Source organism: Coturnix japonica, chromosome 4, assembly GCF_001577835.2.
Source record: "Coturnix japonica isolate 7356 chromosome 4, Coturnix japonica 2.1, whole genome shotgun sequence".
NCBI lineage: Eukaryota > Metazoa > Chordata > Aves > Galliformes > Phasianidae > Coturnix > Coturnix japonica.
Genome location: NC_029519.1, coordinates 38408975 through 38426815, shown reverse-complemented (window position 1 = coordinate 38426815; position 17841 = coordinate 38408975). Strand labels below are relative to the sequence as shown.

The following is a 17841-nucleotide window of genomic DNA, read 5'->3' as shown; positions in this document are numbered from 1 at the left end:
TCTGAACTCTAAATGATGCCAGTGGGAGAATACTTTGTTGTTTTACCATGTTTAACTTTAGGCTGTGTTAAAACTGATGGCTAATTGTTTCTGATGTATCTATAACACATTATTATTATTACTATTATTATTATTATTTTTTTTAATAATATTTTTTTTTGTTCCTTGTTTGCTTGCCAAAGAGAAGCACCTGTAATGTAATTGCTCCAATGTCCTTAGGGCTTTCATATGAGTTTTTCTTAGTCATAAAATCCCCCTCACTAGGATTTTGTTTTGTTGTTGTTAACATCCTTTCAGTTTATGACTGTTCTGGAGAGATATTTACCAAGGTTTGCTCAGTGGAACTGCCTAAGGAATTCATCGAAGGAATGGTTTCAGTGGAAAGCTTAGATGGAAAAAGATAGTTTGTATTATTTTTTTGCAGCTGGAGATGCCTTCAGCTTGCATTTGACTGCAGCAGCCTTTTAAGCTATCTAGGCAAGAAACAGTCATGTATTTCCAGTGCATACTTATCCTTTTCTTATTTTTGCTATTTCTGACAAAGTACTTCAGAAGCAATGCTCGCTTTAAGTGCAGCCTTAGAAAGATTCTTGAATAAATAAAAAGTATGCAGGAGATGAAAGAGATGAATTTAACCAAATAATTTAGATCAGATAGTTTTAGTGTAGAGGTACGGCACTGAAGAAGTGAAGCATATGGGAATGCATAAAATCAAGCTTAAAGTAGAAATGCAAATGAAGGAAAAAAAATAATTCCTTGAAAGACAGATAATAATAGGTAATAAGCATCTCTTCTGTCCCTGATCTTTGGAGATGATCGATCCCTGCTGTTCTTGTATATGACTCCTGAATTTATGCAGGATAGTGCCTGCTTTTGATAGCTTAATCCTACTTTGGAAGATGATATATTTGATATCTTATCAGCTGAAATCATAAGAACAATCAGTTGGGAGTTTCACTCTATTTATATCACTTTTTACTGGAATCTGATCTTCACTGACTTTTTCAGTGCTTCCTTACATATCACCTAAGGAATGGTATGTGTGACAATTCTGTATGCATTTCTACCCTTGTCTCTTATTTAAATGGGCATTCAAGTTGTGATATTGCCAGAACTAATAGAGCTCTTCGGTGTGATTTTGGTTTCTGCTTTGGTGTGGCTGGGGCTGTGGGAGCAGCAAGCAGCCTCTGAACAAGCTTGCCTGGCTCTTCCCTGACTTGATACACATGGCAGGATATTTCAGCAGCAGCAGATGCACAATAAATTGAAACACTAATGTTGTAGTTTCTGAGAGGTATTTATTCAGACCAAGGTTGTCTTCTTCTTCTTCTTCTTTCTTTTCTTTCTTTCTTTTTTCTTTCAATTGCTCTACAGCAATCTTAGTTTGTATTCCATAATTTGACACATCCAAATATAAAATAGGAGAGGTGTACAGTTTTTATTTCATTATTCAGGCTCTTAATTACAGTCTGGTAATTTACAGGCATGTACTCTCTGTAAACTCTGTAAGTATGTCTTGAAAACTTTATTTTAATGCATCGACAAGTTGGTCAAAGCTTCTACCACTGTTGTTAAAAAGATCTAAGTCAACTATTCCAGACTAGTCAGCGCAGAATTTTATGTTTTCATTTTATCTATTATTATGTATATATTACTAATTGCAGCCTTCTTTATAATACTTGAAAACTTGAAAATATTTTCCCCATTTTCACTCATTCTTTCTTCTTTTCCTGGAGAGCTATATTTCCTAAATCAAACTTACCAAAGAACTATACCTCAGTTCACAGAAAATTAGACAACTCTGTCTCACTTCTTGAGGACTGATCTCTACAAGCCACCTACCAGCCCACACAACTATTGGCTGCCTTGCCTACAAGCCCACAGGGCAAAGATTACATAAACTTATCCCCAGCTCTTCTTGGTCCTTTAAAATTAGTTTGTAATAGATGAATTGTGAAGAGTTGGGTTTTTTTCCTGAATGTTGTTCAGCAGAAAGCAAAGGCTCTCAGAAGAAATGAGAGAAGTGGGTATTTCACAGAATACCTGCAGAGGTATTATTCACAGAGGTGCCTGGAAATCACTCTAACCATCACAGAGACTAGCTGATAAACAGAAGCATCTTAGAGGCTCAGAAAGGACCATACATTTCTGTTTTGACACCTAATCCTTTGTGAGCCATGTATGTGTCTACGTGGGCTGTACCGCTGTGAAGCACTAGGAGATATGAAGTGGAGCAGATTATCTAGAGACCTTCTGGAGAGCTGGTCAATGCCAAGCTACTTCAGCCAACAGAGTTTGAGGTGGAGAGCAACAGGTCAGGCCAAAGCTGGAAGAAATGTTCTTTGCAGGGAAAACAACTGTGAGTGAAGACTCCCACCTCCAAAGAATGGTTTTACATAGCCATGGTGCATAGATTCATATAGAAGGCTTATAGCAGAGTTCTGATGAAGCATCATTATTGTTCCAGGTGCAGATTACCACGGTATGTTTAGGTGCAAAGCACTATTTGTGATTTGAATGCTCATATTACACTAGTTTAGGAAATAAACTAGTTAAGCAAATAAAAAGGGAGGCTTATAGTTCTTCTACAAGGAATCCTTGTTCTTTGGCTGACAGCCCTTTCAATGTTTTAACATGGTCTTCACACTAGTATTCCAACCTACTAGGAACTTGTGTAACAAAGAGATGGTTAAACCTGTATTGATGTTTTCTGGTTACAAATAAATGACTCTGGGGGTATATAAACACAAACAGGAAATAAATGAACAGATTTTCTGCTAATAGGAAAGAAAAGGATGTTTTACTACCATCTCTGCAAGTGCAGCTTTGATAATGAGAATCATGGGAAATCCTTCTATCTATATGTGTATATGTATATATATATATATATATATATATATATATATGACCTTTGCTAGCTTATTGGAGAAATAAACTGAAACTCTATACAGATAAAAGCAGGAGATGCCGGATGTTGGACAATCTCTCTCTACCTGTGGTTTTATTAAAAAAGAAAAGCAAGCCACTCTGCCTCTCTCCAGCCTAACTCAAGGTGAACTTGTATCATGGATTCACCAGGGATTACGTATCAATTTTACATTTGAAATAATGCCTTCAATTAAAGTTGTTATAACCCCCTGATGGCTTATACAAACCACATTTTAATTTAATGGAATTATAACTCAGTTTCTTGTGTCTATGCGTTTACTATGGATAATCACAAGTTAAAACCTACTTGAGAAGTTTAAGATCAGCTGCTTCTGAACGTTTCTAGAAGTTCTGATGAAACAAGATGCTTCTGGTCTTAACTGATTCCTTTTCTTACTTCAGCACTGAATTGTAAAGATGATTATGAAAGTAGATTGCCAGTGGAGTGTTCTCCATTGCAGAAATTAAATGGATGTTTGCCTGCCTTTGCTGAGGCGCATTTCTAGCATGGACAAAACTTGCAGTGAGATACTGACCCATAAAGACAGGACCTCTCCCTTCTGCTCTGGTACCATTCTGCACAATGACAGCAGAGGTGTCCCACTGCAGAAGGGCTCATGGCTCTGCCAGGGCAAGATCAAAGCAGCAATAGTCATTGTTAGCTTGAGGAAGGGGTCTACAACAGCTGAACACACACCAGAAGGAAGGGAAGGAGGTCTGTTATTCTGGCAAAATCCTACAGATGAGGAGTTAAAAGAAAGACCAAATAGGAAAATGAAGAAAATAATTGAAATTGAAAATAAAGCTTTGCTGTAGCTACACACATACCTCACGATCAGTATGTTTCATATTACACAGTTCTTCTAAATTTAAGCCCTTTGCTGAGAGGAAGTGGGAGTGATTGCCTCTCAATTCCTGAACATTTGTGATGGAAATAAACACGCAAGCACTAGTATGAAGAGGTACCCAAAGTTATCCATAGCTGACCTTTGCAGGTCATGCTTCCTTCATACCCAGAAATAAATCTGACTCCTTCTCCTTCCCTTGTACCAACTGCTTCCTCCACCCTTTCTCAATTAAGCTGTCACGTCATAATAGCACGTTTGGCCTTTCACCTCTGTGCAAGTTCATTACTCCCGATCTTCTTAATCTAGGATCATTACCATCAATCGCTCCTTGAGGCAAACAAAATATTTTTTCACAGAAGAACACAAAGGGCCAATGGATCTTTCAGGATGGTTATATTGTTTTAGATTTGGTGCCAGTCAAGATTTTTGACTAAACTGCTGAGTGTTTGTGTCAATCAGATGCTCCAAGCTGACCAAGAAAAATTTGCTTGGGCTGTGATTCCTTCCAGCTTGGGTCATTTGCTGGCCGGGGTGAAGGATTAACTTAATTAAATCAACTAATACCTTAACTAAGGGTCATGGGTACTGCCAAAGCTAATAAGGGCAAAGGTTAATGAGGACCAAGTTTTCCCTTCTCATGTCCTAATGTCTTTTAGATAGCATTGCTTACCAGACCTGTCACATTGCAGCTCACTTCACATCCCTTATGTGATACCACTCTTAAAGCCCTATTCATCCGCTTTGCAACAAAAGGTCACAGTGACTCTGTCCCCACTGCTACATAAGGGCCTTCCTGCTGGTGTGGCTCCTTCCCATTTGTGTTTTCCTGAGAGACATGCATCTACTGCAACAGCCATGCAGAAGAAACAGATTTATCTTTGTGTACAATTTACACGCTCAGCAGAGCTGAGGACTTGATATCTTTAGGTAACCACATATTTTCATTTTTTTTTTAACCTGTGTCCTCTTTGTTCCCCTACTGTCAGCACTTCTTTCATGAAGGCCCATGGGGTACAGGATCTCAGGATGGCTAATGTTGGCAAAGACCTTTGGATCCCTCTGCTCCAACCTCTGCTACACCAGCAGAGCCACCCAGAGCTGGGGCCCAGGCCCATGTCCAGGCTGCTCTTGGAGATCTCCCAGAGGAAACCCCACAGCCTCTCTGGGTCTCTGTGCCAGTGTACTGTGTGGCCCTGTAACATAAACAAGCAAACAAAAAGCAACAAACAATCAAACAAAACCAAACCTAAGCAGATGAGAATCTCATAAGTAGCAAAGGCTCCAAAGACACCCCAGACTGCAGTTTCTGAAAGAAATTATTTAGGAACTGTTCCTACAAAGCGATTTTTTTCTCTGTCAGTGTGCTGTCCATCTACTGTGCCAAATGACAGCACATCATTTCCAGAAATCCTGATGTAAGGGTAATACCAGTGATATTACTGATACATTAAAAGGATATAGAGCTGTCATACAAAGTGAATGCATTTTCTGAATGCTGCTGAAGCTTTGGGAACATGATGCATTTTTAGCTCATTTCTGGCTCAGCTTTCTCACTGTCTGTTTGTTTCTGCACAGGTTTGTTAGATAGTTCTTAAAGGTCTTTTGTCTGCTTAGATTATTCTCAGTCCAGTGCATTCAGAATTACAATAAGAAAAATATGAGATAAGAGCACCCTTCAGGACAGGTTTATGTATGTATTTAAAAAAATAACAAGAAAATGACTGTCAGCAACTATCTGTATTCACTAAAATTCCATATAGATACCTATTTTTAAGAGCTGAAACCTTAACTAGAGAGCACTATTACTGCTACTAAACTATATTATTTATTCATCTAAAATTTTCACTGGTCAGTGAATACTATTTTAGAACAAGAGGTTTAGCAAAATCTAAAGTCAGGGTGTTTTTGGTGTTTATTTGTTTTGTTTTTGTTGTTGTTACCTTTGGCATATACCTGATATAGTACTCTAAAGGCCTTCAAAATTTACTTCCATACATTGCAAGACCTTCAGAACAAGATGTAAAAGAAACTCAGCACCTGTGTGCTCATTCTAAGAGCATATATGGGACAGATTTGGAATGGAGTTATACAAATGAGTTCATTAATCTCATATACCCAATACCAGCTATAAAAAAGCTACTTCCAATTAGCTTTTTGTTTTCAAGTGTTTTGAAATGGTTTTACCTAATGACCTTGAGGAATTAAAAATCTGTCATCATACTCTTCTTTTGATCTACACCTTATGTTCCCTGAAAAGATGCTGGACCAACAGCACTAAAAACTGATATTCTTTAGCAGAAGGCTGCACTCGTGATGGTGGCCTCTCAGCGGCTATCTTACCAAAGCACTTCTTCCCCACTTTGTCTGGGTGACTTGGAAGGCTACCACTTACTAAGCTTTCAGGAGAAGTTAGCTGTAAAAATGTAAGTGAATTCTGATTACAATTTTAATTCTTTTTTTTCCTTTTAAACAAAGGTGACTGACATATGCTCCTAAAGGAGTGCCACCCATCAAATACATTTGGTTAAGCGATTTATATACATTTCTTCTGTGATCTTCTGTGGCATCTGATTTCACTGAGGTCACAGAGATGTTGATGCCTGGTAAAATGCCAGTAATCAGAGGCTGTTAAGTGCTTGTCACTTCCTTTCAAGCCTAGCCTATCTTTATCATAAAGATGACCTAGTTCAGCAGCTACAGTCCATTTATTTATAAACTGATAACACTCAGGAAGTATGCATTATATCATTAAAGTATCCATAATGTTGCAGAAACATTTGTTCTCGTATGATGTCATTTTCCTGAAATAAGGTCATGCCTCTGTACAATGCCTCCTCTCCTGCTTAAGCCCTTGCCAAGGGCTTCTGCTTAGTTTGGATTTTGGAAAGGAAACACAAATGATTTATGGGTTTTCATTGCACTTGGTGTTTATTCCAGTTCCTAACATTTCCAGTAGACATGGTTTGCTGACCTCAGAAAGAGTCAGAAAGCCTCAAGTGGGAAAGGTTTAGGGTAGGTGCTGATGAACTGTATGGATACAAAGATCTTTTGGGGTGTGTTGATTAAATTCGCCTTGGCCACAAAACAATCAGCTAAAAAACTGAAGCAAGTCACCAGCTGGAATGTGACTGAAATGATCAGCTAGTGCAACCTGTGCACTAGGTAGTATTTTTAAAACACCTTTCCGTGCAGAAATTTCACGGTCTTTGGAAGCAATGTAGACTGAAGTTATAGACTTCTGATTAAATATGTCAGGAAAATATATCTGTCCATCCTATCTTTTTACTTGCTCAGATGTCCACTGAGAAGAAAAAGATTTGGTTGCTGGAAGACTTAAAGAAATTCTAAGTGCTAAATTAGTCATGAAATGCTGTTATCAGAGGAAAGCTTTGGAGAACACTCAAGACAGAATTTAATTTAGAGGTAAGGATGATCATTTATTATTCATAACCCTTTCTGCTGAAGGAGTCCTGTGCTTAGCAAGTCACAACCATTTCGTGAATCCATCAGCCCAAATGCTACAGGAGTACAGCTCTGAAACTCAGTCCCTAGGGCCACCTTTCCTGCTCAGCAGGAGGATTACAGCTGCCTGTGGAGAGGCTGCATGAGAGCTTTTTTTTCCGCTCTGTTTTTAAAAAAAGAAAAATGCTTAAGCTGAAAACAGTGAAGTGACTGTTTTCTCTATTAGCCTATTGACTGCTATCTTTTTTGTTCCCCACCCCCCCCCTTTTTTTTTCTTTTTTTTTCCTCCTGGTTATAATAAATACCTGAAATCTCAGCCCATGAAGTGAGAACAAACCTCTCCTCCATCTGCTTTGTTCCAGTTGTAATGTATACATAGATGTATGTGTGTGTGTATGTGTGTATGCCACATTGTGGCAAGTTATTGTTTCTCAAGATCTGCACCTTCATATAAACAACGTATTCCCAGATTAATCAAAAGCTGCTCATTACTGACATGCGAAGAACTCTACTATATCTTTTCTTATATTTTGCCTATAAAAACTGAAAATGAGACATAGAACAGCATTTTCCTAAACATCTGCATACCATTCAGATGGGTTGTTATCTGACAGGGACTTACAGAGTAATGGAAAGGTTTCCTTTGGCAGTGCAGGATGCTGTGCAATATTAATTAATGAGGGTTGTAAAAGGCATAGAAGATCTCTGCCCCAGCAGCAGTCTAGTTCCCATTAGTCATTTCAAAGTCAGACCACTGAGATGCAGGCAGAGACTGAATGATATAACCCTACCAATCTGTGCATATTATAAATTGCTCAGCTGGTTCCTTTGCCTCTCTATTTTGGGCATGTGGGACTTCATCAGTTTAGGGCCAGTTTCAATCAGCAGCATGAGGACGGAATTTACATTTTAGGTGCCCATTTTTTTCTTTATCCAAATCCTCATTTCTAACGTGCAGGCTGCAAATAAATGGTGATACTACAAGCACTGTATCTGTTAGGGCTGGCAGCCTGCAGTGCCCAGACTGCTTCTGCATACTGACAGCTACCTAAATATCCCCACACATTACCCTTACTGCCTCCATCCTTCAGTGCACCATAATTAAATTTAAACAATACCTAAGCAAATTCCTTTGCTTTAAAATCATAAAATGATGCCTATAGTCATTTTTCTTAGATTAATTGAAAGGCCTCTTTGCTAACTTGCAGCAATTACTCAGTGTATGGATGCAGCCAAGTGCATGCATCCTAAATGCTTCACGATCTCATTCCCTTCTTAAAAAGTTCCCATAATCAACAATTTTAGTTTAACACAATTTTTAACCTGCAACTACAAGGTGCTGTCATAAAATAGCGTACACTAATTGGTACAGTAACCATCCTTCAGATGCAATCAATACTCTTTGAGCCTAAATAGAGAGTAAGGAGCAATAAACAAAACACATTTGCCCTTCTGCCTCAAACACGACAGCCTACACACAAGTATTTTGGCTAGTCAGCCATTTCTCCAGCAGTAAGATTAAGCAACTTAATTCCTTATGATATTATGATACAGCCACCTCTGGGGAATTTCATCTATCTACATTAATGGTGCTTTTGTCTGCAAGTGCCTTTCAAACAAAAGCAGTCCATACACTTATTTGATACACATACACAAATGCTCTCACCTTGAAAAATCCCAAACCTGTTAGTTACATTCCACAGACTAGCATGAATTGATTCCTTTTGAGAGGAGCCATAGGCCTTTCAAGTAAGTTTTAGTGGCTTCTCATGACAACAGCTTGATGGGTCTGAAGGACACTATGTGCCATAATGCCCATCAGTGTGACAGAAGTCTGTCTGAATCTGAATTGTATCTGTGCCTAAAGCACCAAAAGACTGCCACATCTAACTTGTTTGCATTCCTCCTTTCCTCCACCATGAGATCTGCAGTATCATTCACTCGACAGCTTAGGTTCACGTGATATCCATCACGGATTTCATCAGGAACTCCAAATCACCCAACTCACTTCATGTCAAATTTTCTTTCCACTCGTATCTGACAAGAACACCACATGATTTCTGCAAGATCTTTTGAGCTGCATTACAGAGAATCAGTGCTTTTTTAGGTGATGGCAGCGTACCAGTGTTAATTTGACTAACCTAGTTTAGCATGCAGTATGCAATTATTTCCTGCTCTCATGATAATTTTTTCAACCTATTTTTAACTTAATGTATACTTTGGTAAGGATTCTACCTTAGGAAAGATAGCTAGTCCACATGCCTTCTATTAAATTGCAGCTGCTGTTATACTTGTCACTGAAAAAAATCTCACCTTGTGTGACAATGGGATTTGAATCACAACTGCTAAATATACCACATATAGAAATTTGACTGCTTTATGTTTGTTTTCTGTTTGTTTGTTTGTTTTCTTTCCCAACTGAAGGGAGAAACGTGAGGGCAAAACCTTACAGTTTATTTCATGCTTCACTACAGTGTAATTCTAGACCCTAAGATTTCTACCATTCCTATTTTGGTAATGAATGGAATGTAAAAGGGAGGTATTTAAAATTAATTGCAGCAGTTCTGAGGGTTAAACCTGCTTAACCCGACCTTTTATTATGAGAATATCAACAGAGCATATATCTTGTCTAGGGAGTGCTGGGACATCATTATTCTTCCACCAGCATGTTTCGTTCTAAAACCTGGGATTTCTTCAGGTTCCTGTAGCCGTCATGCACATCATATACCCGTCCCAAATCACAGCACCAGTTCTGAACTACTCACTACAGCAGGATTAGACCTGAGAAACTCTAGAGTTTTGTTTTACTTTATTAACTCAGAGTATTTTTAAACAGTTTTAAAACAAAATTTTCCCTTGGCCAGCAAGGGAACTTTCAGCCTGAAGTTCTCAGCAGCATCCGGTGAGGCTCCTAGCCAAGTTCTTCAGATACTGTACATCCTCAAGGACAGCCTGCTGGCTCTTGCTGGGGCATTTTCTTAATCCTTAGAGCAGACTTCCTGGATCTAGGAAATTTAATTCCTGACTCCTTCGACCCAGATGCTGGCGAAAACGTAGTCTGCAGGCTGTGTGTAACTGGGTGTGTTCATGTTTTATTTTTCCCTAGGAACTGGCCTTGCTGTTAAACTTTTCTAAAACAGTCATATTAATATGTTCAAAAACCCACTGCTGAGTTTCAGATAAAGGATCACATCTGTTCATGAAAATCTTCTTTTCAGATGGGTTGCAATCTATGCAGCTGCTGCTTACCGGATGGAACAAAGTTTTGTCCTACAGAAATGAGAAAAAAATAGAATTAAGTAGCAAACGCCAAGTAATTGGAAGTGTTTTCATTTTACTCAAAATGGATTAACACAGTCGTATCTGGAATAATCTTGTATGCTCCGTGTGATAACCAACAACCACAGCTTAATTTGGAAACCTGTAGAGAATCTAGCACTTTTGTTCCTTCTGTTATTGTCCCTCAAAAAACTGGGGATTCAGGAAAGAATAAGATGATGTCTTTAGCTAATAACCACATAATATAATGAAAAATAGGACACCTTTCTTTATATACCACGTGCTTCCCTAGGCTCCAATTAAATACCTGAACCCAATTTTTGATTTGAGAAAGGAAGTTGTTTTTGACAATTTCTACTGTGCTGCAGGGTGGGAGGATCTGTAAAGATCTGTCTGAGAAATGGGTACTCTTCAACTCGATGTAGAAGTCAGTAACAATATTAATGGAAGTGCTGTGATGGACAGACACGTAACTGATGATCTCAGTTCTCACCCCATAAAACGCAGACTTTGCCTGCAGCCTTGTAAGACAAGCCACTGAAATACTTGAGCTCTTATTCCTAAGAAGGAAATTCTAATGCTGTTTTTAGATCCCTATGGAGATCTTGGGTGGATAAGCACGGATTAAGTTGTTTTAAATAGGATATTCATGGCTTTTACTTTTATTCATTTTATTTCACATACACACTAACACACACAAAAAAAAATGGAGTGAATTTAAAATCACTGTGAACCTCTGGTAAAGCAGAAAGTACTGAGATGAGCAACAGGTATTTGCGGGCAGGCTAGTTTCAGTGTGTTTAGTTCAGGTAGGCAAGTGGCCAAGGGACAGATGTGGGAGTGATTAGATGGCTTGAAAGTTTCCAAGGACTACATAATGCATTTACTGTATTAGTAGAAATAAACTTCTGATGATTCTCAGTAATCAACATCCAGGCTCTTCCCTTCCTTGCCAAACAAGCTCTGCCAGCAGTTCAATACTAATTCAGGATGTGCCTGTTTGCCCAGTTTGTAAGAAGGAGAAAAGAAAGCTACTTGTCAAATCACAACCTATTATAAACTCACCAAAGTGCTCTGGGTGCTGAGCAACAATCATACAGAAACATCTTTAACTAAAAATACCCCACCCTTCAGAAATGAAGTTATGAAGATAAAACTAAACATGACACAATAGTCTAAAAAGAAATAGAAGCTCTTTTAAAGCAAGGGAACTTCTTTTTTTTTTTTAAATTAGGAAAGAGAAATTTGATTGATTGTAGGATGTGAAAGCACTATTTTTATTTTCTAACATTTAGCACATGCAAAAGAGAGCCAATTCAAAAGCACAGCACTGTGCTCTACTGAAGGGTGACAGTGTTCCACCTGCCTTTCACCCCAACTCTTCCCCCTAAATGCATGCACCCATAAAAAAGTAATTCTGAGCTAAGTGGTCAAAGCTTGCATGGCTAACTAAAGGAACCAGCTTTATGTGGACGGGGAGGCCAGAGGCCCTATTTTGCTCTGTACAGGTAAGCACTTTGCAAGCACAATGTGCATGTAGGGCTATCACATCCTGTATAACAGAAGATTACCAGAGTTTCCAAGGACCCGTGGGGTGGTTAGGCGCCCTTCAGCACCTCACCAGCTCCTCCCGCTGCTCTGCAGGTACCTGATAGAGCAGTCTTGTGGGGGCTGAAAGGGAGCAGGGGTACCGTGGCTGCCCACCTGCTGTGAGGCCCTGTGGAAAGGGGACAGCTGTTTTTTTCTCATGTCATAGCTTGGGAAGGGCTCAGCCAAGCTGCTGGGGAGCTGAAGCTGGAATGCTTGAAGCTTTAACACAGTACAAGAAGAGAAAACGTTGCTTCAGTACAAAAAGTGTGCCATGAGAAACGCAGACTTCTCAAAGAGCCCATGGTCTGCCTTCTCACAGAAAAATCCAGGGGATACAATTCTTGAATGAAGCATTGTTGGTGCTTCTCTCAGCCAGTCTGGTTATTAGCAGAGAAGAGCATTTCTTAAGGAGAGGGACACAGTTAGTGTGGGAAAACTTCTGGATGCCTTAGCTACATATAATGGCCTATTAATTTATCATCTCAAGCTTACGCTGACCTAAGGTCAAAGCCTGCAGTTCTTATGGAACTCAATAAAAACAGGCTGAGGACTTCAATGGGTGACAGTCACATGCACCCCAGAGAAGAACTTTCTGAAGGAAATATATAAATTCTTCCTTACACCAATATGAAAAAACCCACAAGGACCCTTCAGGATACTTTTCAAATATCTGAAAAGAACAGTGATTTTTTTTCCCCCCTTCTGCATAACGGCAAGTCTGAATATTATTTGCAGAAGGAGAAACTTCTCCATAAGATAATGGTTCTCGACAGTTCAGGGGATTGGTAATGAGACACAGAGCCTTTCATTTCTTCTAGGTCACTGCTATAACTATGGCCAAGGTCAACAGCAACTGGAAGCCATTATCAGCTGGTGGCTGTAGTAGTTTATCTGAAATTAGTCGGAAGCCCCAGTGCAGTTTCAGTAGGACAGATGTCCATATGATAAAAACCACTATCACAATGACATGTCTTCCGTTGTCTGAGGGAATAATCTATGGACTCACAGGATAAAGAGTGAACTTACTCTAACAGTTTGTCCCTGAAGCTGTCAGGAAAGTATGAACAAACGGCCCTATCCTGGGCACAGGTTTTGACACTGCCAGTCTAGCTTCTATCATAATCGCTATGCTCAGGGTAGAATTATAGTATAATGAAATTGATTTTGCACAATTATAACCATTATTTTTTAAAGACCTACTAAATCAGCCCTCATTTTGAATACATGTGCTTTACAGATGAGACTAGGGCACATAAATTTAATCATACTTTATCAGAACCAGTGTATTACCTATCACTCCAGAGTGACACTGACTTGAAAAACAGGGGCATATTCCCTCACTGGGAGGAATGGAAATCTGTATCCACTGTTGTTTTTTGGCTCAGACATGCTTAGGAATCATAAACAAAGTCAATGAAATGGCTTTATCTTGGAAAGCCGTTATTCTCCAATATCTCTACTATTTTTTAGCAATTTCCCATTGCTCCCAGACTGATTTCAAAGTCCCATTATGGCATCAATGCTTTCCCCCCCCCTTCCCCATTACTGAACTCATTTCCTTTTTCTAACCCACAGTGTTGTTCACAGTATTATTTGGATTCAGTCTACTTTATCACTTTCTACGAAGATTTGTTAAATGCAGACTTGGCTGTTTTATTACAGACCGAAAGTTTGAACTGGTCCTAAAAATACTGATTACTGACTATCATAGACTTACCAGAATTTTAAAGACTTGCTCAGTGCTTGAGGAAACAAAATCTCTAAAAGAGAAAGTAGTTCAAGCTATCAAAAAAACTATTATCTTCTAGTTTTATAGATATGACAGTACAATAAGAAATGCTTTCTACTGAGAGTCTTATTAGATACTGACTAACAAGGTCATTTTTTCCTGAAGAATTACTAATGAGATGGACATGTGACCATTAGAAAGCTACAGCTTCTGTAAGTGGTGCAGAGAAAAGAACACAGCTGCTGATCTGCTTTTTGTTTTCTAAAAGCAGGCATTTACTGCTGAACCACAGACTATGACTCTGATTTACTCAGAGTGCAATTTCAGCTGCATACTGTCCTCCCAGTAAAGAGCTCTACTATGGTTGCAATTAAACTGATAGAACCATCCTCTTGCTGTACGGTTCACTTGTCTTTGGGAACCAGGAGAAATCCTATTTCCAGGACGCTCTTTAAAACTAGGTAAGGATTATAACAGTTTTTTTTTTTTTTGGTACAGTTGGGCCACAAAAAATTTCTTCAGCACATCTAACACAATGAAACAGTCAAAACCTACTTAGCAGCCAAACTAAAACTAAGCCTAAGTAGTAATAATAATGAGCATATTTTCACTATTCTAACATTTCTTTTAATTTGAAGTCTTATAGCTCAGCAGTAAGTGCCCGTGCAAACTGATCAGCTTGCTGTCAGGTTAGTATTACAGCTAGGACTGTGTCAGTACTTTCATCATCACAAAATGTTGTGGTGCCTTTTGCTGAGATGAAAATGCCTGCCTTGCATTGAGAATTTTTACATGAGCCCTGTCAGCCTTCTGGAAATGAAAAATGAAGCTGTGCAGAAGATTTAATAGAATTCATGTTGTGCATTTTTTTTTTTCCTGAAATGTCATTTTTTTGGGTGATCTGCTGTATCCTGTCCACAAAGGTGATGAGCCATATAGAGGGCAGCTTCAGATCTGTGTTTTTCTTTTCAACCAGCTACATTAGGCACCAATGAAGTGCTAAAGGTATGAAAGATTCTTTCATAACATTTGGGCAATCAAAAAGACAAATTGGAAGCGTTCTGAAACAAGAAGGGATTATAATGACATTAAAAAGCCATATATGCAGTAGTATAGCCCCAACTACTTATGTCCTCTAAATAACCAGCTCACACCTTTTAACTTCACTACAAGTAAGATCTGAAGGAGAATATATTTCAGGAAAATCTTGTGATAAATCTCCAATTGCAACAGAAACATGGTTAAAAAATGGCACAGGCTAACAAGAAGGTACTCAAAATTGTTGGGGCAAAGCTACTTTTAATAGTTCTGCATTAGAATTATTAGCAGGAAACTAATCTAGGAAGTACCACAGAGGCTTACGTGGCATGGTTCAATTCCTGCCACCTAGGTCTCAGCACAAGGAATGTAGGGGACAAGGCACAGTGGTTTTAAAAAATTAAAGGATGCGTGAGAAGAAGCACTCAGTTCATTGCAGAAATAGATGTCCTTACCTTGCATGATATAGAGTTTATTAACAAAATGTTTAATCAAGGCAACCTGCTGATTAATCATTCTTTAAAAAACCTGGTAGCATTACCAGGACTTTTTATACCCCAAACGAGGCACTCTTATTTCCTAGCTTGACCTCCTGTTTTAGTGATTGCTAAAAATGGGCACAGCTTGGCAGATCAAAATAGTGTCTAAGCTGCTTATCTTTAATTTATAAACTTCTGACGTCTTTAGGCTTACAGTAGTGCTTTTAATGTTGGTTTGGAATTTTTTTGAGGGAGACATTACTGCCACTTGTAAAAATGTAGTAAAATAGTAATATTTAACTCATGAGCAGCACTTCTTCATTCTGTCATGTCAGATGCAAATATTTTCCATAGTGTCTCTCTTAAGATGACACCAGCATCTTCAAGTGCCAGAATGGTATAACACCTTTCATGCACTCAACATGGACACACTCAGAGCTGGATCAGATCCACTTCCATTTAAATTTGACACAAGTAGCTGAATGCTCAATGAGAACACAGACCAGAGAGTTTAGCACAAAATTAAATTGGAAAAAAACAGTGGATTTTAAAAAGCAACTTCTCTGAAGGGAAAGTACAAGTCTGCACTAAACTGAGTATAGGCTCAAGAGACATTCTGAACCTCTGAAATGACCCAGAGTGACTCCGACCTTCCTATAGCTCCAGTGCTGGTTCCCCTTCATCCCGTGACAGTCATACAGTGTGACAGGACTACTGTGCGAGATGGCATCGAAGCAGAACTTCCTGGTGTGAAGTGGCTCCCCAGGACGGATGTCTTCTCTCCAGCCAAAGGTGAACAGCTAGAAAAACAGTCAGACAATGCGATAATTTATTACTAGTGGAAAACATTTCAAAACAACACACACTAAATGATTTGTCTTCTTGTTCAGAAACCTGTGAGCTACAGGCAGCCTGCTAAAACCCTTTTACTGGCTGCCTGAGAGGAGCCATGGAGGCTCACAGTTAACAGAGGAATCCTTCTCAATCAGGCACCAGCTGCCTGAAATTATGCTGTGACACTGCAGTTGTTCAATCACAAGAGGAGGGTGACAGGTCTGACAGTACCAAATTTAAGGATACAGAGTGCATTTTCCTTTTCTTTGGACCAATCCTTGCAGAAAACAGGTTGCAGCTCGTAAATTGCTGCCTGCAAGCTCTGCTGAGAGCTGTGAGGCCTCCCCCCCCCCCCCCCCCCCCCCCCCCCTTTTTTTTTTTTTTTTTTTTTTTTTTTTTTTTTTTGGTGGAACTTCCATGTAGATGTACCGTGTTGACTGAAGGTTACATTCATCATATCTATTCTTTTATTTTTATTATTATTATTATTTGTGTGTGTATGTGTATGTGTGTGTTAGTGCTATTCCATGGCTTTCTGCTCGACACTCCATTTTCCCCAGTACAGACTGAAGCATAACACTGAGAAAGCTCTCTTTAAATGATCAAACTTAGCTACTGGAAATCATTTAGCTGTGACAGGTCATGCAGAACTGCACACAGGTTCATTATCTGAACAGCACTTCCACTCTATGCTGTTCTTAGCCTGCCTCCAGCAGCTCAGCCATCGCATCCCAGGCAGCTCTGGTACTCACCTGGCACCTTGCGCCATACAGCACACACATTCCCTGATATCAGAACCACTATCCACAAATGCAAACTAAAGCTCGGTGTGATGGAGGTCTGATTTGGTTTACTCCTGCTGTGCTTCCTAGATTTTGAACCTTTCACTGTGACAGCTATCTTCCCTCTGTGGTCTACCTAAAAAAGGCATCTTTTAAAAATGCTACATTTTCAACACCATACCATCCTCCAAAATGCCACCGTTGAGAGGCATTATTATTTCCTGCGGCCTGCATGCATAGAATATAAGCATATATCTGAATCTTGCTGTTTTTCTTGCGTCTCATTGTAAGCCCTCATTCTGTCTGCAAGCATCTGTCATTCCGTATTTATTTCTAGTTTTCCAGTCAGCATTTTCTCAGCCTTCCCCCGTGCTGTGCTTACTCCTTCTTTCCTCCAGAGTGCATTTTACATTTATCTGCCGTAAAATGCAATGGACAACTTTAACTTTATTTTCAAACCAAATTCTTGCTTTTTAAAAGGTTAAGTCTTTCCCCATTTATGTTTCCTGGAAGCAGCATCACGCACTCCCTGCAAAACAGCTTACTTCACAACCAAAGTCAGAGGTAAGATTTGATATATAAAAAAACTACAATGTTAGTTAAAAAAAAAAAAAAAAGAAAAAGAAAGTTTGAGCCCATTTGCCTCTGAAGGAAAAAACAGCAAAAGCAATTTCCTTTCTTTAGCTTTACTTTTCTGCAGCCAAGTAATAAACTCGGAGCTCAAAGTGATGAATAACATACCTGGAGAAATGGTGTGGAACAGTGATTTTGCAATATTCTCACTCTCACGACTACTTTGCAAAATATCCTTTTGCAACACCTTTCTCATCTTTCCCAGTGACTCGCTCTCCAGATTTTTCATTCTGTGCATT

At 39.1% G+C, this 17841-nt stretch overlaps 1 protein-coding gene across 1 annotated transcript in view; it reads right to left on the bottom strand.

Annotated features, from left to right (window-relative positions):
- Positions 1-413: 413 nt before the first annotated feature.
- GALNTL6 (polypeptide N-acetylgalactosaminyltransferase like 6) overlaps positions 414-17841 on the bottom strand; it is a 429124-nt gene continuing 411696 nt past the window's right edge. The window contains exons 11-12 of the mRNA XM_015861609.2: positions 16004-16153; positions 414-10508 (exon numbers count right to left, since the gene is read on the bottom strand). Coding sequence (XP_015717095.1) covers positions 10341-10508; positions 16004-16153 — 318 coding nt within the window. The 3' untranslated portion in view covers positions 414-10340. The remainder of the gene's footprint in view (positions 10509-16003; positions 16154-17841) is intronic.